At 38.7% G+C, this 24,044-nt stretch overlaps 1 protein-coding gene across 2 annotated transcripts in view; it reads left to right on the forward strand.

Moving 5' to 3' along the window:
• Positions 1–2,981: 2,981 nt before the first annotated feature.
• Positions 2,982–24,044, forward strand: part of CACNA2D1 (calcium voltage-gated channel auxiliary subunit alpha2delta 1) — a 960,240-nt gene continuing 939,177 nt past the window's right edge. For both annotated transcript variants that reach the window (XM_082257081.1, XM_082257082.1), the window contains exon 1: positions 2,982–3,369. In XM_082257081.1, coding sequence (XP_082113207.1) covers positions 3,275–3,369 — 95 coding nt within the window. In that variant the 5' untranslated portion in view covers positions 2,982–3,274. The remainder of the gene's footprint in view (positions 3,370–24,044) is intronic.

A 24,044-nucleotide genomic window follows, 5' to 3' on the forward strand; every position in this document is an offset into this window, starting at 1 on the left:
CCTAGGCCAATGATGGCGAACCTTGGCACCCCAGATGTTTTGAAACTACATTTCCCATGATGCTCTACTACACTGCAGAGTGCATGAGCATCATGGGAAATATAGTTCCAAAACATCTGGGGTGCCAAGGTTCGCCATTACTGGCCTAGGCTATAAGAAGATTGCCAAGACCCTGAAACTGAGCTGCAGCATGGTGGCCAAGACCATACAGCAGTTTAACAGGACAGGTTCCACTCAAAACAGGCCTCGCTATGGTCGACCAAAGAGGTTGAGTGCATGTGCTCAGCATCATATTCCGAGGTTGTCTTTGGGAAATAGAGGTATGAGTGCTGCCAGCATTGCTGCAGAGGTTGAAGGTGTGGGGGGGTTCAGCCTGTCAGGGTGGGGGGGGGGGGTGTGGGTTCAGCCTGTCAGTGCTCAGAGCATATGCCGCACACTGCATGAAATTGGTCTGCATGGCTGTCATCCCCAAAGGAAGCCTCTTCTAGAGATGATGCACAAGAAAGCCCGCAAACAGACAAGCAGTCTAAGGACATGGATTACTGGTTGGAGAGAGTGTCATGGTCTGGGGCTGCATGAGTGCTGCCGGCACTGGGGAGCTACATTTCATTGAGGGAACCATGAATGCCAACATGTACTGTGACATACTGAAGCAGAGCATGATCCCCTCCCTTGAGGGACTGGGTATTCCAACATGATAATGACCCCCAAACACACCTCCAAGATGACCACTGCCTTGCTAAAGAAGCTGAGGGTAAAGGTGATGGACTGGCCAAGCATGTCTCCAGAACTAAATCCTATTGAGCATCTGTGGGACATCCTCAAACGGAAGGTGGAGGAGCGCAAGGTCCCTAACATCCACCAGCTCCATGATGTCTTCATGGAAGAGTGGAAGAGGACTCCAGTGGCAACCTGTGCAGCTCTGGTGAAGTCCATGCCCAAGAAGGTTAAGGCAGTGCTGGGAAATAATGGTGGCCACACAAAATATTGACATTTTGGGTCCAATTTGGACATTTTCAATTAGGGGTGTACTCACTTTTGTTGCCAGCGGTTTAGACATTAATGCCTGTGTGTTGACTTATTTTGAGGGGACAGCAAATTTACACTGTTATACAAGTTGTTCACTTACTACTTTACATTGTAGCAAAGTGTCATTTCTACAGTGTTGTCACATGAAAAGATAGAATAAAATATTTTCAAAAATGTTAGGGGTGTACTCACTTTTAGGAGTGTATTCAAACCGCATACATAATCATATATATATATATATATATATATATATATATATATATGTGTGTGTGTGTGTGAAGTGCTGTGTAAATTTTCAGTGCTCTAATAAGTACCTGAAATATTAAGTGCATAGGTGTGCACAGTATTGCATTAGGCTGGGCACCTCAAAGCTCAAACACATATGTGTGTGTGCGCATGTACTTATATACTGACCATGTCAGTAAAAGAATGGGTAGAGATTGGTGTCAGAAGGGCAGTGGTAGGTGTCAGTAGTTTTTATTTTTATTATTCTATGTTTTATTATTTTTTACAATTTTTTTTACACATTTTTAGGAGCCCCATTAGGGGGCTTTGGTGAAATATTAGGAATTTAAACAGGGGGAATCTGTGCCACGCAGGGTGTGCCCAGGCACACCTGGCACACTCTGTGCGCACGCCCAGTGCCATCTTAAGAGCATTAAAGGGCCCCGGGCAATGCAGTGCTTTGGGGCCCTGCCTACACAATCACCCACATGAATAAAAATGCTAATTGTCGATAAGGCTATATTTATTGGTACAGCAGTACCAGGCAAATGACAGCTTCCAAGTTGGGCGACTGGGTCCGGTGAACACACACACAGACGGGAGTCAGACTCGGCTGTCCTGTGTGTGCGCCTGTTCCCATGGAGGCGGACAGGCATTCCTACAGTTTTGGGTTCCCCCTCCACGACCCAAGTGGCCGGACAGCAGCGCAGGGTCAACAGGTACACTCCACCTGCTAAGTTCTGTGGCGGGATACACACGGGAATCAGGACTAATGCTTGCCTGGGGCAGGGTCGCTGGGCAGGTGGGGCCCCCAGGCAACTACCCATTCAGTAAGATGGCCCTGCACACGCCTACGAATAAGCGTCTACATAGGTGTGCGCAGCCTATTGCATTAGGGTGTGCACCCTAAAGCTCAAACACACGTGAGTGTGTGTCTACATATATATATGACCTCGGCACATAGCTCTCCATGCCGGCACAGTGAAAGAGAAGTAAACACTTATCTTATGGCAAAGTTGGTAAGTGGGAGATCTTTCCCATCTTCCTATTGGCACACAGAGCAATAATGCTAATGCACATGGGGCGATTAGGGTGTGCCTGGGCACATCTGGCACACCCTGTGCGCACGCCTATGAGCGTCTAGCTCTACTAGGATTGCCAGGTGAAAGAAACCCTCAAAACAAAAAGGAATGTAGCAAGAATTGGTAAGCTGCAATAGAATAAATGTGTGCTTTTGGCTTTAAGCAGATTGTACAATCAGGTTTTGTGTGCTGATCATTAAACTGTCCCTATATCTTCCAATCTGATTGATAAAAAATAAAAAGCCTTGGCAAGTTGTAGCGATCAGACATTTCAGTGCAGTCCTAGGCAGAGGCAAAGTGTGATTGATCCCCCCAGCCGGCCAGCCAGCCCCCCTCTCCTCTCCTCTCCCAGGCTCTTGTGATGTAGATCAGCATGGCTGATAAGAAGCTGCCGGTTGCTGCCAGAGATGTCGGTAATTGGAAACAATAGATGTGCTGCAGCAGCAGGGTAATTACGGTAATGCGCTCGGTGTGTCGGTGTGTGTGGCGGAGGACCGCTCTGACAGCGATCAGTAAAGTTCACCCTCCGTGTGGGCGGGGCCAGCTGTCAGCGCCGTGATTGAGCCGCACACAGGGCACTTAACTTTCCAGCAGCGGCGATATCAGCGTGTGATCAGAGGGGGGATCCTCCCTCCCCTCCCCGCTATCACTCCTCCCTTGTAACTTACCCACCTCCCCTTCCCTGCCATCCATCGGGGTGGGGGGGAGGGGGGGGGGGAGAGATAAATCAGAATAAGGAAGACTGAGCCCCGGAGCGGAGAGAAGTCTTACCGATGGCGGCTCCACCGATCTGCCTGGCAGAATAGAGCTGTGTGTCCTCCTCCTTCCTCCTCCTCCTCCTCTTCCTCCCATTGCCTGGAGTTGTTCTTTTTTCTTTTCCTCTCTCATCCCCGTATTATCACACTGGAGATCGGAGATCTGCCTGTTAGATTGTGAAGATGGCTGCTTCCTGCTTCCTAGTCTTTACTCTGACACTTTTCCAAGCCCTGCTCATCGGCCCTTCATCGGAAGAATACTTTCCCACCGCGGCCACGTAAGTACCCCTTCCATCGGTGCTGTATTGTAATAGAGGGATGGCATGGGGCGATCGGCACTGTGCCGGGATGACAGCTCTCCTCCCCTCCCCTCTCCTCTCATCCCCATCCCTGATCGCCGGCTAGACTTTCCATCCCTCACCCTCTGATCAGCAGCACAACTCTAAATATAACCGGCCTGGGAAGAAACTTTCCTCCGATCTCTTTATAAGGGAAGGTCTGTGCCAGGGAGATCTCCTCTTATAGGATTAGGAAGGATACAACTTCTCACACACCTAGCAATCTGATTGTACAATCTCCTATATCCTAAACGAACCGTACACTTCCCGGTCAAGTGGCATAATCTATTCTCTTCAATTTGGTTTAAAATCGGTTGCCAACCTCACGCCTTATTTTTTTACTGACAAAACCGAAAATTTACTGACGCACATTTTTTTTTACTGAACGCCTGAATACTGATAGATATTAAAAATGAAGACAAGCGATATCTAAACAGTATAAAAAGACAATTTAGAAACACTGACAAAACCGGATCAAGTAATGTGTCTGGTTTACGGTCAACACAGCGTAACAAATTGATGTTTACAGATAGATGTCAGATCACCGATTTTTACAAACTGTCTGTAAATTTACTGACGGTTGATAACCCTGATCGGTTGATGGCACCGTATGTGACTTTTTACTAAATGAAAAGAATTGATTGCTCAGATTGTCACATGTATGGCCACCATAAGATCGAGCAACCACCTGTCTGATTAGCAGGATAGTTAGGTAGGTTCTCCTATAATTTTATGACAGCTACTTACTGTATATAGTGCCATCAATTTATATATATATATTTTGTTAAGCGCTGCGCAAACTGTTGGCGCTATATAAATCCTGTATAATAATAATAATAATATTATTATATATATATTGTACATAGTTTAATTTACATCTAATGGTGGCCATATACACTTTGATAAACAATCTCTTTTTTTTCAAGTTGATGTTTCCCGATTGACAACCCATTCAATCGATAGGCCACACACAGGGATGTGGATTTTGACTAGTTAAGATAGAATCGTAATTTACGATCATAAATTACCCACCGTGTCTCTGTTTCCACCCTGTATTATTATTATTATACAGGATTTATATAGAGCGCCAACAGTTTGCGTATCACTTTACATTATGAATCTCATAATCTGATGATCAAAATGCGATCGTATATATATATATATATATATATATATATATATAATCTCATAATCTGATGATCAAAATGTGATCGTATATATATATAATCTCATATTCTGATGATCAAAATGTGATCGTATATATATTGTCTCATAATCTGATGATCAAAATGTGATCATATATATAAGCAAAGTATCTCAATGCTGCCGATTTTTGCAGAACGATCGATGATTTTCCAACCTGAACGATTAACTTAGTTTAATCAGATCCAATCAAAATTATTTATTATTATTATTAAGGATTTCTATAGCGCCAGCAGTTTACGCAGCGCTTTACAATATTAGAGGGAGACGGTACATTTACAATACAATAAAATACAAGAGGATTAAGAGGGCCCTGCTCAGAAGAGCTTACAATCTAATGAAATCTAGTCTAATCGCTTAAATGGGGAGTCATGGCTATTCAGTTGTTTTGATGAAATCACGGATCGATCGGATATTAAAATTGGAGTGTGTATGGTTGGTTCATTGTATAGAGATTGTACAGTCAGATTGTAACATGTATGGTGACCTTTATCAGGACGCACCTTGCTGCTACTTCCTCACTGATGACTGAAGAAGCGAACACAGGGACGCTTTTTGTGACAGTTGTTGCTTCCTGGAGAAAAAAAAAAAAAAGAGCCATGCATCTGTGCTGCCTCTATCCATAAATCAAGTGTCTAGAAGAGATGTAACCGTGATCTGACATATAGGAAGGGATGATGGGTACCCATGCTGTTCTTAGGATGCACATCCAGGCCAGATGAGTTGGATTTTAGTTTGACAATTCAAAAATGTTACTGTCCATGGACTTCCCGTTTTATTGATTGTCATTAGGAATATTGTGTACAGGAGGGGAAGAGCTCAGCAAATACAGCCATTGGCCAAACAAAGCCCAAATCTTGATGTGCTCTTCTATGCCTTGACTCTGGCTAGGGCAGTGCAGGATGGAAGAGACTTTCCACGGCTTGCCAGTAGTACATTTGTCTAATTAGTGGAGCTTGTGTGCTGTTAGAAAGGGATCCTGTTCCCAGGATTTATTCCATTATGTATCCGACCAAGAATAATTGGCAGCACACAGCATATACTTATCTAGGAAGCTGAGAATATTCAGGCTTTAAAATACGGGGCTGCTTCTTACAGATTCAACATTTACCATTATTTTACACTGCAAAAAGATAGATAGATAGATAGATAGATAGATAGATAGATAGATAGATAGATAGATAGATAGATAGATAGATAGATAGATAGATAGATAGATAGATAGATAGATAGATAGATAGATAGATAGATAGATAATAAGGTTTTGTACTAGTATATCTGGTGACATGTGGAGGGAAATCATATTTCAAATTAGGCACTAGGCTTTGTGTTTTTTTTGTTTTTTGTTTTTTTTTTTTTTTTTAGCAGGATTTTATTTTCACAATAAATTCATGTTCCCCCTATTGAGCCAATTTGGTGTTTCTTTTTATTATTTGAGTGCATGTTGATTTACAGCAGGGAAAAAATCTCAGGAGTGTCCTTAGACGTCTCACTGTTATTCACCACCTCAGATGTCAAGAACACATTAAAATTTCATTCACTGTTGTGAAAAGTATTTACTATATTCCTTAGGGAGTATGTCACTACATCTAGCCAATGTGCCTTTATTTAGTCCAAGACACAAGCTGCCACCGAAAATCTCTGGTGGCAAAATATTAAAATGATGTGCGCATGTACAAATGGAAAATAGGAAATGTTCTGCCAGTTATATGCAAAGATGTCAGATTTTTATACGTATAATTGCATTTTTTTTTTATACATTAAAATATATTTTTTGATTATATATTATTTATCTGATTTATATATTTATCGCAAAAAATGGTTATGTTTTTAGTATAATTCAGGCGCCTGTGTATATATATATATATATATATATATGAATCCTTTTGTTCCAAATTGTATTGTAACTTTATTGTATTGCCTTCATTTTGTTAAGCGCTGCGCAAACTGTTGGCGCTATATAAATCCTGTATAATAATAATAATATATATTTTAATTGTTATTGTTTATACTATTATATGTATTTATAAATATTTATATACACACACACACATACTTATTTATATATATATATATATATATATATATATATTATAATAATTTATACAGTATAATATATATATATATATATATATATATATATATATGTGCGTGTGTATATATATATATATATATATATATATATATATATATATATATATATGTATGTGTGTGTGTTCAAAATGTGTGTTGTGTGTATATAATTTTTTCACAATATAAATATAAATATATATATATATATATATATATATATATATGTGTGTGTGTGTGTGTGTATATATATATATATATATATACATAATTATATATATATATATATATATATATATATATATATATGTATATATGTATACATATATAATATATGTATATATGTATGTGTGTGTGTGTGTGTGTGTGTGTTCAAAATGTGTGTTGTGTGTATATAATTTTTTCACAATATAAATATAAATATATATATATATATATATATATATATATATATATATATATATGTGTGTGTGTGTGTGTGTGTGTGTATATATATATATATATATATATATATATATATATATATATATATATATATATACATTTTTTTTAAATATATGTGTTATACATGCACACATCCGCATGTGTATGTTTTGTAGACATGTGATTGTACACTAACACAGGTATCTATCTATCTATCTATCTATCTATCTATCTATCTATCTATCTATCTATCTATCTATCTATCTATCTATCTATCTATCTATCTATCTATCTATCTATCTATCTATCTATGTATTCAATATGACTTTATTACAATGAGGGAACCTTTTGTTATGGTATCCTTTTATTTATATGATATTTGATATTTTCTCATTGATTTGACTTCCTCAAAGCAGCGTACAGTCATTGTGTGCTAGGGTTGATATAGTACAGATTTCTATTATAGGCGCATTTAAAAAAAAAAAAAATAGAATATGTTTTAAGCACACTGGTCAATTTACTGTCTTAGTTTGTGGATTGAGGGAACAGGTGGTGCTTTGCACATATTTCTTTCAACTTAAGCTGGTGTGTCATCTGCTATTATATGTCAAATCATTAATGATCTTGGCCCATGTATATATGTAATTCTAACCAGTGCTGGCTGCTACAAATGAATTTATTAAAGGGGCAGATTAGCACTGCAGTGCATGGGGAATAATAAACACATCTGTCATTTAATTCATTTTTTTTTTTTTAGTTTTTCTATTTTATTTTATTTTAATTGTTTTGTTATTTTGCTAGTGTGGAAGGCATGTCTATTAAAAAGCATATCATGTATGCATTTAAAGCTGCATACAGGTGTGACCATCATACCTGCTTTGGTGCACTGATTCCTGCATGTTTACAGGGGGTGTGCATTCTTTATCTTGTAACTAAGATGGCAAGAAAACCCAGAATATAATAAAATGTTAAGTTAATGATTCAAAGCAACAGAAAACCAGGTTCATGGTCACAATGCTTTGTACATTACTGACACCAGGATTTAGCACCTATCTTCATCCTACTCTCAGTTATTGCATTCCCAAAGCGAAATTCTGCCTGATATTGGTTTTAATCTAATATTCGTCTTTATTGTTCTTGGGCTACATTTGTACCATTTCTTCTGTAAGTTGTCATTTTTTTCTAAAGCGACATAAAATCTAGATTACATTGTCGATCGTTTTTTAGATTGCGATACAGTGCATATTTTGAGAAATTTTAAATGTGCTTTTCAGCACATTAGCCTTCATGAAAATGCCCATTTACCTGATAGATGTTGGATGGAAAGGTTGCCTTGCTTGTACTGTAATAAAAAAAAAAATGCATATAATTAGTCTCTGTAGTAAAAAATTGTTGGAAAATTCTAATATTCTCTAGATATGAGCTGAAACAGAAAAAAACTATACTAGGTATACATTTTTAGTTTTTTTAAAAAAAAAAAAAGCAACTTTGAGATGTACTGTCCTCTATTTCTTGTGCAGGTAGCAATAGATGTAAATATTTTCATGAAGACTGATATTTTCTAATATACCTTTTAAAATATTTAAATGCCAGTAACATTGCTAGTGTTACCTGGGGAGGCAAAAAAAAGAAAAAAAAAATTGATATTTATAAATATATAATAATATTTATTTTTTTATAGTTTCATGTAATAATGGTCCTATACACAGATTATGTAATACATTTTAATGGTTCTTGGTAGCCAATTTCTATATTTTTTTTTAATGGAATTTTAAAAATACTGAAATAATGTTTGTCTCAGTATGTTTGCTTCACACATGTAATAGATCAATATATATATATATATATATATATATATATATATATATATATATATATATTCACACATGTAATAGATCAATAAATATATATATATATATTCACACATGTAATAGATCAATAAATAAATATATATATATATATATATATATATATTCACACATGTAATAGATCAATAAATATATATATATATATATATATATATATATATATATATATATATATATATATATATATATATATATATTCACACATGTAATAGATCAATAAATAAATATATATATATATATATATATATATATATATATATATATATATATTCACACATGTAATAGATCAATGAATATCTATCTATCTATATATATATATATATATATATATATATATATTTATATATAATATATATATATATCCAGATGTGATTCATGTCAGGTTATGGTGTAAATGCATAGATACATATTTTATAAATGAAAGTATATATACTCACAGACATATAGATTGAGCAGTTTACTTGTTGAGTTTGAGCCTTTATTATTTTTTTATTTTGATGTGTCAGGTTGATGCTTATATTTGTAATCAATTGTGAACCCATACAATAGAACCCTCATCCTTTTTCCTTCACGTAGCGGGTGTTAGCAATGTAAGTCAAATTAAATGGATGTATAGATATATCTAAAGTAAGAACAATTGGTCCTTCACAAAAGCAGCTCACTGCTACCAAGAATAATCTGATTAGCCGATCTGTCTAATTTGCATGTAGATCCCTGAGGGCAGACAGTGAGCATGTGTTACATTAGACAGTTATACATCACCACACACTACGAAATCAATCACAAGGCTCATCTTGAAATGTACTGCTCTAAAACACATACTATGGTTTTTGATGCCCATGTCTGTGAATCTACTGAAGCAGGGCCAGTCTGATGCTAATCCGCCTCTTTTTTCCTATGGTACATGACAGTTTGGTAAAATATGAATTTTAATTACACGTATACCTAGTTGGTAGCCTTGGCCTTCCATTCTTCATTTATTTTAGCATTGCTGTCTGGAGACTGGCTTTCGCCTGCAGTCATTTCACTACTAGGTGTGATTTATTTATACAGATTAAGCACCATGTAGATGTGATACTTATGTATGGGATATAACCAATTATTGTTTGGTTTATTTCACACACTCTAATCATTTAGGTTCTACTGGCACATTTTAATTAAGGATGCTTAGTGCATCCCAGTGACCAGATATTTGGCATTTATCTATTTCAGTCCTGCTTTATTAGAAATGTAATAGATGGAACAACTCTGAGTACAAATTATTTTCTTATTTATTTATTTTTTTGAAGATATCTTTTTATTCGATTTTGAACATAAACAAATAATATACACATGAAAATAAATGTTTTGATAATCCATCTGAGTACAGTTTCTGTTGGGTTGTTGATAGCTCTTGCTCATTCCTCAGGACTTATTTAGTGTGTTTGTACAGTATATGTGTGTATGTGTATGTGTATATATATATATATATATATATATATATATATATATATATATATACATATACTGTATGTATGTATGTGTATATATATATATATATATATATATATATATATATATATTTATTTATATTCATTTTCAAGTTTCACAACTCTTCGACATTGCACCTGATAAAGAGCCATAAGGCTTGAAACTGTTGTTTTCAAGATGCTTATAATGAAAATAAAGAAATTGGTGCTATATATAAACATAAAAAAAAAAGTGAAAATAAATGTCACAATCCACCTGGGGGTACAATTTATGTTGGGTTGTTGATATCTCTTGCTCATTCTTAAGGACTTATTTTGTGTGTGTACACTATATGTGTGTATGTATATACAGTATATATGTACAGTATATATGTAATATATAATTCTTTTTTTAATTTTCACACCTTGACATTTCGACATTGCGCCTGATGAAGAGCCATAAGGCTTGAAACTATTGTTATAAGCATATTTATGATAAATAAAGAAATTGGTGCTATATAAAAGCAAATAACACAAACATGAAAATAAACATTGTGACAATCCATCTGGGTACAATTTCTGTTGTTAATACCTCTTGCTCATTCATAAATTCTCTTTTAGTGTGCATGTACAGTATATGCATGTATGTATATACAGTATATTCATATTCAGTTTCAAGCCTCACAACTCTTCAACATTGCATCTGATGAAGATGAAGAGCCATAAGGCTTGAAACTTGTTTATATAAAAATGCTTATAATGATAAAAAAAAAATTATTGCTATAAGCACCATAAGAAATGTTTGGAGTGCGGTTTGGAACTATGTATACACATACTCATGTGTACTGTATTTTAATGTTTGTATAATTTAAGTCCTTATGAATGAGCAAAAAATATTAGTAACCCAATAGAAACTGTCCCAAATTTTACATAAAGATATACAGATAGATTTTAAAAGATAGATTTTCAAAGTGTATGTGTGTGTTTTTACATATATATATATATATATATATATATATATATATATATATATATATATATATATACACACACACACACACACATTAAGTATGTTCTGTATGCTTCCTTCGTATATTCAATATAAACAATATAAAGGGAGACAGTACAATAATATACAAGAGGCTTATGAGGGCCCAGCGTATAAAAGCTTACAATCTAATAGGGTGGGGCAAATGGTACAACAGATTTCCACTGTGGGGGATGAGCTGATAGAAGTGATAAACGTTCAGCTGGTTAATATATATATATATATATATATATATATATATATATATATATATATATATATATCAATTGGGACAATTTTTGAACTGACTGTTTTATACAGAAGGTTTGTACTTTTTGTTTTGATTATTGCTCTTTGTTTGCTTTTCCAGATTTCTATTAGATTTTTTGGCATTATCCTTCCCTAAATATTACCAATACCAGTTTTGGTGAAGGTGTGTCCATGTATTGGGACACATTTATATTCTATAATAAAATCGTGCTGGCATACTCAGTCTGCCATAGATGAATAGAAAATGTCATTCATTATTTAGAATCAACAGAAATAGAAAACAAATACCATTCAAGTCACGACTGTTCCTGGCTCAGATTGAGTAGAGAAATACAAGGCTAAATTTGTCACTGCTCCGGACTTTACATAGAAATGGGTGTTATTTTGTGTTTGGTGGTCTTTCTTTTCCCAAGCTGTATAAAGGCCATCAATCTTGGCAATACACGTTTGCATAAAAGTGAAGTAACAATAGATGGTGTGGACTTGTCACTTGACAATCCGTAAGCTTACACGGCATTGAGCACTATTCCATGTATGATAATAAGAATCAAATAAAATAAATGCCATGTATTTTTTTTTTTGGGTCTTTCAACTGATTCTATTTTATTAAGTTATTGTATTTATATAAATAAGACAACTTGATAAAAAATGTGTCATTGGCTAATTGCCTGTAAGCCCTGGTTCACATATGTGCGTCGTGTTTGCGTGCTCATGCTGCGGGTACAGCAGCCCATTTATTTGAATTGGCTGCTGTATCTGCGAGAAACGCAGTTAAAGAAAATCCCAATCCTTATCTTAAAATCACTCCTAGTTTAGGAATTAATAGCAGCCCCATTCGTCTGCTAACATGCAGTGTGTTTCCCTGTGCACTAGTGTGAACCTGGCCTAAAGCAGTTTGGAGGTCAGGTCTAGGCTGTGTTTGTAGTCCATGTTATAACCAGTGTAACAGTACCTGGCACATTACAGTGATAGCCATGAGTTACCAGTACACAGTTTTGTAAGTAAGAAACTCTTGTTGTAATATATTCATTTTTAAAGTTCCTGCCCTCTCTATACTCATAAAGGGAACAGAGAGACCTGGATCCTGATAATCCCAAAAGTACAGTACCCATTTAAAGCATACCTTATGTCAGCAGACAAAAATGAAATATGTTCCCTAAGTTTCAATTCTCAATTGTTTCATCCTGTTTCTTTAAAATTCTGGGTACATTTAGTGCCCATAAACTCTGTAAAATCATTGCATAGGTTCCCTACCTGCCTTTATTTCCTTTATGGCTGTGTCTACAATTCATCTGTTTTCTCAATATGTCCCTTTTTTAAAAAAAAAACACCAATTCAGATGCACTGGGAGCAGATTGTAATTGATGGCAAGGGAGGAACCCAAGTAAAGAACACATTGTCAGCATCCTTTTAGATGAGCATGTTCCTTGCTTCTGGCAATGGATGGTGCAGGCTTAAAGCGGAGTTCCGGCCTGAAAAAAAAAAAATCTAGATAAAAATACCCCCGGGACAGTCAGGGCTAGTGCATTTCAGCAACGGTAGCCTCTGAACTATCCATGGTTTCACTTACCCTTTAGAAGAAATACTTACTTTGAAAATGTCTTGTCAAGCGCTGCCATCTCAGGTGTGGTCAGCTGAAGCCGGAGCGCCTCTTCGGTGCCTTCTTCGGTGATGTCAGAGTCCCAGAATGCCCTGCACCGGCCCTGCTCGTCACTTTCGGTGCAGGCGCGTCATCCCTGCACAGCTTCTGGGCATGCCCAGAAGCTGTTTAGCAGGGAATGACGCGCATGCACCAGAAGTGACGAGCAGGGTCGGTGCAGGCGCATTGACTCCTGGGAGCGATGACGTTCTGCTCCCAGGAGTCAATGCAAGCAGGAAGTCACGACGCGGGCCACGGCCACAGAGGGAGGAAGTGGAAGGAAGGTAGGAGTCAATGCAAGCAGGAAGTCACGACGCGGGCCATGGCCACAGAGGGAGGAAGTGGAAGGAAGGTAAGTATATTTTCTTTAAAAACAAGGTAAGTAAACTGAAAAAAAAATTGTGATTATCCAATTCTTTTTCAGGTTACTTAGAGCAAGCGGATGGCAAAATTTAGTTTTGAGGCTAGAACTCCGCTTTAAACTGTGCTGATCAGTTTCTCGATTACTGTTCCAGAAGTAGGTCTGAGAATGTAATCGAGCAACTGATGGTCAAGCTGCATAGCTAAAGTTTACATCATTCAGTGGCCAGCTCCCTCCCTAGAACATGCATGCCTAAAGGGTGTCCTGGGATGTGCTCTTTCACATTTGCAATTAGCAGGAAGCTGACATATCAACCCCCCAAAATCAAACTTGGGAAGGGGGGGCAGCACTAGGACCAAGTTAGGCTTATACATGTGCTAACAGTAAACACGCTGACAGGTGACGAGAGCACAATAAGGAGAGGGATACCCTCATATATGGGTTACTGTTGCTGCTTCATTGGCCAAACAGCAGGTTGGGATATACAGCTGCACCTGTAGTGGAGCTCACTGACCTGGCTGTGCCTTGTCCAGCCAGTCTTGTGATCCAGCTCATTAGCCACAAAACTCTAATTTAAAGATCACCTTTGGATTCACTAACAGCTATGTTTTTCAAGGGTTTACCCAAACTATGCAAACATATGTGCTGCAGCATTTAGGCTCCATTCACACTTGGCGTTTCTGGAACGTGTGAAAAAGTGCACAGAAAACTTGTTTCAGAAACACACTGCAAACACGCATCACACTGGCATTGCTATTAATTGGTAATGGCACCCTAAGCGTGGGTAGTAGCCACGTGTTTGCCACATGTTTTGTTGTCTGGCAAACACACTACAAACGAGCCAAAAGTGTGGTTAGAAAATGCTCCTTGCTCTGCTCCAAAAAAAAAAAAAAAATTGGTCACTCATTCACGTGAATGGGTTGCTCTATGTGTAAGTAGCTGAAACACTCCAAAACACCCAAAACAAAACAAAAAAAAAAAAAACACAATGCAAGTTCCCACTACGCTCAGGTGCAAATCCCACCTAAATTATTAGTGCATCAGCACCTTGTAATAACAATCAAGTGGCTGCTCAGCTGCATCAATTGTCATTACAAGAAAGCCGACCGTCGGCTCTAAATAACGGTACTAGGGTGATGCCTCTAGCTGCAGGCATCACTCCGGTACAACCCCATAAGCCAAGGCCACATATTTGCATTCCGTCGGCATGAAGGGGTTAAAAAAAAACAGTTACATTCCTGGCATGTCCTGGGAATGTAACTGTCACACTGGTTGTGCTCTCAAGCAACCAAACCATTAAATGGTTGGTGTCATAATTAATCACATGTGCAGCATCATGGTAGTTAAAGATGTATTTATTACAGGTACGTATTTAGCTCCATCAATTTATGCAGCACTTTACACATATATTATTCTTTCACATCAGTCCCTAATCTAAGGTCCCTAACTCTCATTGATACCTACACATACTAGGGCCAATTTACACAGGAGCCAACTAACCTGCCAGCGTGTCTTTGGAGGGTGGGAGGAAACTGGAATACCTGGAGGAACCCCACACAGGCATAGGGAGAACATGCATACTCCAGGCAAGGTTTTACTGTGGCTGGTTTTCGAACCAACGACCCTAGTGCTAGGCGGAAGTACTAACCACTTAGCCAATGATAAAAAAGAAGCCAAGATGGCCGCTTCCTTGGCTGACAATTATAGAGGAGTTTAGTTCTGCTTTACCTATGGACTTTAGTATAGAATAGTATAGTTAGTAAATAGCCTATGCTGTGAGCTGCAGTGTCTGTTCATGGGGAACTTGTGAGATACAAATGAAGAAAGGCTTGACACAGTCGGGGAAGGTAAAGGAAGTTTTTGGTTTACTTTATTAGTCTTCTGCAATACATAGAGACTGGATTTGGCACTTGTTTAGACTGTTTTATAGGAGCAATTCGTTTTACTTTAAACAGTCAGTCTGCCTCTTGGTTTGATCAAATCTCACACACGTAGTTTACGTTTCAAGTCTAGTTTCTGCGATTGGTTTGGTTTTTAGTCTGTTCTAGCAGGTCATTGTTGATCCAATTTTCTCTTTTTTATTTATGTGTTCCAGGTGTTTCTCTTTGCAAAGCCTACGTTAAATAACATTTTATTACCAGTGTTAAATTTTACGTTAGGTAAGCAATTTTTTTTAGGTTTTGTTTTGACATGGCAAGATGGATTATTATGAACATAAAGATACTTAACAAAGAACTCCACTAAACACCGTTTACATTTTAGGATGACAATAGAAGTTAACCTCGGGGCAATTTTAGAAAAACGACAACCCTTTCTATTAAATTAAAAGTAAAAAGCGTATTTACTATCCACTTGAAGACCAACCCTTTTCTGGAACTTTTTGTTTAAAAGTTTATGTCTAGGTTTACACTGAGGCCGTTTTGAAATGGTGCAAGTTCAGCAGAACTCGCACGGTTTCAAGCTGGCATTTCAAACCGACTTGGGGGGCGATTTCACAGACATCTGTGTGGGTTCTTGCACAGATGTCTATGGAAATCGCTCGCACCGATTCGGAAGGTGCAATTGCCGGCAGTTGGCTCCAATTTGACATGACAAATTGCATGTCAGACCAGACCAATGTAAACGTGGGCTAAATCAGTATTCTTTGCTAGAAAATTATTTTGAACCCCCAAACAGTATATATATATGCAGTATATATATATATATATATTTTTTTTTATATATATATATATATGTATATATATATATATATATATATATATATATATATATATATATATGTTTTTTTTATATATGTATATATATATATATATATATATATATATGTTTTTTTTTTAGCAGAAACCCTAGAGGATAAAATGGCGATCATTGCAATATTGTATGTCACACAGTATTTGCACGGTGGTCTTTCAAACGCAGTTTTTGGGGAAAAAATACACTTTAATGAATTAAAAAAAAAAATTGAACACTATATTATCACCAATTTTTTTGTATATTGTGAAAGATGATATTACGACGAGTAAATAGATATCTAACATGTCATGCTTTAAAATTGCGCAAGCTTGTGGGATTGGCAACAAACGACGGTACTTAAAAATCTCGATAGGCAACACTTTAAAATTTTTTACAGATTACCTGTGTAGAGTTACAGAGGAAGTCTTTCACTGGAATTGTTGCTATTGATCTAACATTCTTGGTGATACCTCACATGTGTTGTTTGAACACCGTTTACATATGCTTTGCGCAATTTAAGGATGCGTTCACTTCTACGCGCGAGTGCGGAGGAATAGGGCGCTTTATATATTTTTTTCTTATTTATTTTATTGTTTATTTTCTATTTTTACACTGTCCCTATATTTATTTATTTATCAATTTATTTATTTTTTTTATCACTTTTATTCCTATTACAAGGAATGTAAACATACCTTGTAAATGGAAACTAGAAAACTTACAATTTCTGGGGAAATTGTGTGAAGTGTTCTTGCTGTCACCGATAGTCTCCAGCTGGAGTGGGTGCAGTAACTATGTGGAGTGGTTGGAGTGGGCAGAGCAACTGGATGGAGTGGGTGTAGTCTCAAGCTGGAACTTTTGGAGTAGGCTGAGTAACTTTTTGGAGTAGGCGGAGTGTGGAGTGGTTGGAGTGGGAAGACAAACTGTGTGGAGTGAGTGGAGTAAATGTCTGGAGTGGGCAGGGTAACTGAAAGGAGTGGGCGTAGTAACTGTGGTGTGGTTGGAGTGGGTGGAATGACTGGACAGAGTGGCTGGAGTTACAGTGTGGTATGGTTACAGGGGGTGGAATAACTGGGTGGACTGTGTAGTATAACTGGTTGGAATGTTTGGGGTGGGCATATCCACTATATGGAGTGTTGCACAGTAGCTGGGTGGAGTGGGAAGACAGGCTGGAGTAACTGTGTGGTATGGTTGTAGTGGGTTTGAGTCGCTGGCTGTGTTGTGTGGTGTGTGTGATGTTGTGTGTGTGTTGTTGTGTGTGGTGTGTGTGGGAGTGGCAGCAGTTAAGAAATGTTTTGAGTTGGAAACAAACGGTCTAGTTTTGAACATTCCGGAACATTCCGCCATTCATTCTTATGTGGCCACTTACCAAAGTTTTAGGTGCCCATCTTCATACGGCTCTAGTGTAAAAGCTCTAAATCTCACAGCTTAGAGACTTATACCGTAGGAATCACAAGACCCCGGCAGACATTTTGTTGTGTAGTATGTCTAGGAAACATTAAAACTGAAGGCACAGTCACAGGTTAGAAAATGGCCTTGAAATTTTAGATGGTTTGAATGGAGTTTCAATGAATGTCAATGGATGGCGTGAGTTGGAAACAAAAGGTCATAGTGTAAAAACTATTAGGGTTATGGCTTAGATGTGGACATGTTAAATGGCAGCAGGGATAGGCGAACATTTTGATGTAACATTTGTGTAGGTGGCCTTAAAAATGAGGGAGTGGCAGCAGTTTAGAAATTGTGGCAAGATTTCTTCGCTCACCCTCACAACTATTTTCAGGCTCCACTTTAGTTTTGAACATTCCGCCATTCATTCCTATGGGGCTAATTTTGCCACATTTCGCCACAAAAATAACGATATTTTGCAAACCATTTAGCAAAACCTTCTAGTAATATAGAAGTAATATAAGTAATATACCTTCGTTTTGGTATATTACTTGTCTATGTAGTGTAAAAACTGTGGGAGGAGTTAGGGTGCCAAATTTTCCCATAGGCTTTCACTATAATAAGAATAATATATATGTAACAGAATAGTAAGTGTACTTGCCATAGGCAAGAACACATAATAAGGATGACAGGTCCTCTTTATTGAGAGATCCGGATTCAAATAGACCACAAATCTCTCATTTACCTTTAAAAGCAAAAGATAAAAAAATATATATATTTTTTTTAACCTTTTTTTTAAAAATAATATATTTACTATGGCTCGGGAACTGGAACGTCAGACATTGCTCCGGTCCTCCAAGGCCACAGAGATGAGTGGGGGCCATCTTGGCCTCACTCTTCTCCATACCCAGGAGGTAGGCCTGGGAAGCAGCGCAGGGGGTTCCCCTCCTCCCCTCCTGCCACTTCTAAAAGTGATCCTGCAGTGAACACGCCTGTGGGACCACTTTTATCTGATAGAGAATTGGCCATAGTAAAAAAAAAAAAAAAAGATATCAGGGTTATGGCAGCTAGCTGCTGCCATAACCCCGGGTTTTAACATCAAACAAATTATGTCTTTTTACTATGCGCTGATCAAGTGGCTATTTTTGGATCACTATGGGAAGGATTTACTAAAACAAATTCACACAGGATCTGGTGCCGCTGTACATAGTAACCAATCAGGTTTTATTGTTAAAGCTTAATTGAACCAGCTGAAGCTAGAAGCTGATTTGTCACTATGCACTATGGAGATACTGTGTGTGCACCAATTTTAGGAAATCTTCCCCTCTGTCTATTGCAATCATACCCATATGGAAGAATTAAGAATGTAGCTACTCTTGCTCCTAATGGTACATACAGGCCCAGGCTATGTCCCACTACTCCAACAGACAACAAATTATTATGGGTGTCTAAATTAGAAAATTAACTAATTTGCATAATAGCAGCCATTCCAGCTGCAAGAACTGAGATGGAATTTTATATGTTGTATTTAGAGACCTAAATGACATTGCAAGTAGAAACTATAGAATATTTCTCATTTAGACTGCTGAGTGCTCTCCATGATACTTTTTCATTTATAATTTAGACTGCAGTTCTTATTTAAATGGCAAGGATTTTGTTCATGTAAGTGAGAGGGCCCATTCACACTTAAGCATTTTGTGGTGGTGCGATGATGCACGCATGTTAATGCATGTTGTGGTACACATTAACTTGCATTGCAGTAAAGTGATGCTAAATGATAGCCTTATTTCTCAAAAATAACCCATACACATCCATTACTTAAAGTGTATGTAAACCCTCACATATCCCCAGTGAAGTGAATAGCCTCAGATGACACACAGAGATGAAACAAGTCCTCCTACATACGTTTTACTTGTGTATCTGTTGTCTTCAGCTTTCTACACTCTTTAGAAAGAGCTCATTCTGCAGTGGGTGTGGAGTCTGGGCATACACCATGTGAGAGCTGTTTGGAGTAAAGGCCCCCCCCCTCCACATAGGTAGAGGAACAAAGAAACGTGCAGAACTGCAGTCTGAATAGACCAGCTCTTTGCTTATCTATCTCTAAGTTCCCTCCCCGACACAAATTTCCAGCTGCTTTTATCTTGTGTATCGGAGAGCTTGTCAGAAATGATCATGCTGATAACAGAGGAACAAAGCAGCAGAAAGACATGGCACTTAGAGCTTTGGAGAGAAAAAAGTAAACACTACAGATATATGTACATAGGTCAGATTTCATGAAAGGGGTGTACCACCACTTTAATGGCCTTGAAATAATTTCTTACTGTGTATTTCTGCCTCCTTGTAACATCCCGAACCTCTCTTTTCCCCATTTCTTTCCTTTGTTTGGAACAAGTGCACTGTGCACTAGGGCTGAACGATAGTCGATGTGATATCGACTATCGTTCTGCGGGCGTGGGCGATATTCATATAGTCGAAGACATGATATTTAGCACAGGGAGAAGTCGGGACTCGGGGGAGGAGGAGGACTCACAGTGTTGGCAGCCGACACATCCGTTTTGCTTTCGGCTGTGATCGGAACTCCAGCCCGATGCAATCCAGCCCTCCCAGCTCTGCCTCTAGTCTCCAGCCGACCATTGCTCCGCCCATTGTCTCTCCTGGCTGCATCGGGGGCGCGCACGGGGGCGGGATCAGGCTTTAATGTTTTGTAAATGGATTCAATGGAGAGACAATGGGTGGAGCAGGGCAGAGTAATGGTCGGCTGGAGACTAGAGGCAGAGCTGGGAGGGCTGGATTGCATCGGGCTGGAGGGGCGGAGTTCCGATCACAGCCGAAAGCAAGGGGAAACCGATATCAACGCAACACCGGATCTCGGTCCAGGGGGGGGTCGGGTGTGTGTGTTCCCCGGCTACACTCCGGCACAGCACCATCACCAGGTGAGTTTGGGGGAGGGATGGAGGTGATCAGCTGACACCGGGCACACCGCACACACATCACTTCCTTCCAGCTGTGCAGTGTCATGTAAGCTGAGCGCTGATTGGCTGAAGCAGCGTCTTCCTCAGTGCGGCCTGTCTCCTCCCCTGTGATATGCGTCTCCCAGTGATAGCACGTGACTGGAGAAATATTGCGATATATATCGCTGAAAACAAAATATCGCAATGTACTTTTTTGCTCAATATCGTGCAGCCCTACTGTGCACACTACAAATCCTATAGTTCATAGTTCCTAGTGCATCTCAGGAGCAAGTAAGGGAGGGTGGCTACATTTCTACATGCAGTGGGACCATGGAGAATTAAATGTAGCCACCCTCTAACAGGACGTCAGATCACAGCAGCAAAAAAAGGAATTTGGAGATTTGGTGGAAGCTGAGAGTACCAGAAAGTACTTTTTTGAGTTAAGAATAAATACTTTAAAAGATTTTAAATTTTTTTCTTAACCTCCCTGGCGGTATGATTCTTTTGGATTTTAGGTGCTGAAAGCGGTACCATTATTTTAGGTGCTGAAAGCATGTAATTCTTGTGAATGAGCAGCCCAAACCAACTGTATACATTTATTATACATATTATATATATATATATATATATATATATATATATATATATATATATGTATGTATACATATATTATGTATACATATATTATATATATATATATATATATATATATATATATATATATATATATATAATGTATACAGTTGGTTTGGGCTGCTCATTCACAAGAATTACGTGTGTATATATATATATATATATATATATATATATATATACGTGTGTATGTATATATATATATATATATATATATATATATATATATATATATATATATATATATACATATATATGTATATATATATATAATATGTGTGTGTGTGTATATATATATATATGTATATGTGTATATATATATACGTATATATATATATATACTGTATATATATGTATATATATATATATACTGTATATATATGTATATATATATATATACATATATTTACATAAAAAGTACAGTAAAACTGCAGGAAAGGGCACTGGGGGGTAATGTAATGTGATTTTATTTTATTTTGAACGATATCAGTGTGTTTGGTGCATTTTACATTCGAATTTGCCGCCGGTTCCACCCCCCGGCGGACGTCACGTCGCCGGAGACGGAAGCCGGGGCTCGCAGACGATCGGGAGAGAGCTCCGCCGCCGCACACCGCTCGCAGACATCGCTGGATCCCGGAGAAAAGGTAAGTAAAACCTCCTCCAGCATCCAGCGATCTTCCTAGCGCTACCCCGAGTGTGACTCGGGGTTACCGCTTTTGGCACTAAAATCTTACCCCGAGTCACACTCGGGAATACCGCTAGGAAGGTTAATCTGAGTTTATTGTCACCTTAAACTATTCATTATGATAGACCTGTAGTGCACCATAATGGATGAAAAAACGTAAGTGGCCCTTTTTTTAATGCAAATGGGCCTTCAGACTTACATATATTTATTAACTCTCAGGGATCGTCAAACTCCCCCTGACAATTGTTTCTTTCGCAGTTCTGTCCAGAAGGACAGAGCCATCTTTATCCCTGCTGTGCCCAGGATCACCATTTTCTGAGCTAAGATGCTAGCTTAGCATTTCTCAACCTTTTTTTTTTTTTTTTTTCTTCAGCCACTGCACCCTTTAGTTAAAAGTATGCAAAATCCTGATACACCCAATGTAAAATATAAAAAAACTTAACTGTTACATATCAATAGGAAACCTGAGCTTGGGATGATGCACATAACCACCTTGATAAAATTATTTTCACATCAGAAGCCCTTCTCACGTCAGTGGTCCCCCACGTCACATCAGATTCACCCCTTTATGTCTCAGAGGTCCCCCATAACATCATAGTCCTCCCTGTACATCAGATGTAACCCTATACTTGAGAGCCCCCATTATGTCAGGGGCCCCCTATACATGACTTCCCCATCACACCAGAGTCCCCCCAATCACAGAGAGCCCCTTAACCACTTTAATACAGGGCACTTCCCTCCCTTCCTGCCCAGGCCAATTTTCCCCTTTTAGCACTTTTGCATTTTGAATAACAATTGCGCGGTCATGCAACACTGTACCTACACCAAATTTATGTCATTTTCCCCCCACAAATAGAGCTTTCATTTGGTGGTATTTGATCACCTGTGGGTTTTTTCCTTTTTGCTAAACAAATAAAAAGAGACCGAAAAGTTTGAAAAAAAAAAAACGTTTTTTTGTTTATGTTATACAATTTTGTAAATAAATACGTTTTTTCCTGCACTGATGAGCACTGATGAGACTGCACTGACAGGCACTGATGAGGAGGCACTGATGGGGTGGCACTGATGGGGTGGCACTGATGGGGTGGCACTGATAGGCGGCACTGATATGCGGCACTGATATGTGGCACTGATAGGCACTGATATGTGGCACTGATAGGTAGTACAGATATGCAGCATTGGTGGGCACTGATAGGCGGCACTGCTGGGCACTGATAGGCGGCATTGATGGACACTGATAGGTGGCACTGATGGGCACTAATGGGCACTGATAGGCGGCACTGGTGGGCACTGATGGGCACTGATGGAGCGGCACTGACGGGCGGCACTGATGGGCACTAATGGGCACCGATAAGCGGCACTGGTGGGCAATAATGGGCACTGGTGGGCGACACTAAAGGATGGCAATGATGGGCACTTGTGGGCAGCACTGATAGGGAGGGCACTGGCGGGCAGCACTGATGGGGAGGGCAATGGGGGGCTCCCTGAGCCCTGATTGCCATCCCTGGTGGCCATAGTGGGCATCCCTGGGGTCATGGGTGGGCATCCCTGGGGTCATAGTGGGTATCCCTGGTGGATCTAGTGGCATCCCCCCCCCCCCCCCCCCGAGGGTCTGCACTGGTAATCAATGATCTGATTACCAGTGCCGACCCCCCCTGTCAGGGGAGCCGCTGATCGGCGCTCCTTTACTCGTGCCTGTCAGGCACGAACTAAGGAAAGCCGATCAACGGCTGTTCCTCTTTTACTATGTGACCAGCCGTGATTGGACACGGCTGATCACATGGTAAAGAGCCTCCGTCAGAGGCTCTTTACCGAGATCGGAGATGCAGGGTGTCAGGCTGACAGCTCGCATCACCGATCGCCGCTCTGCGCGCCACCCGGGGGGCGACCAGAGCTGTGTAATCCTGCCGCCGTCATATGA

The sequence above is a fragment of the Pelophylax lessonae genome (genome assembly GCF_965119305.1).
Source record: "Pelophylax lessonae genome assembly, chromosome: 4".
Lineage (NCBI taxonomy): Eukaryota > Metazoa > Chordata > Amphibia > Anura > Ranidae > Pelophylax > Pelophylax lessonae.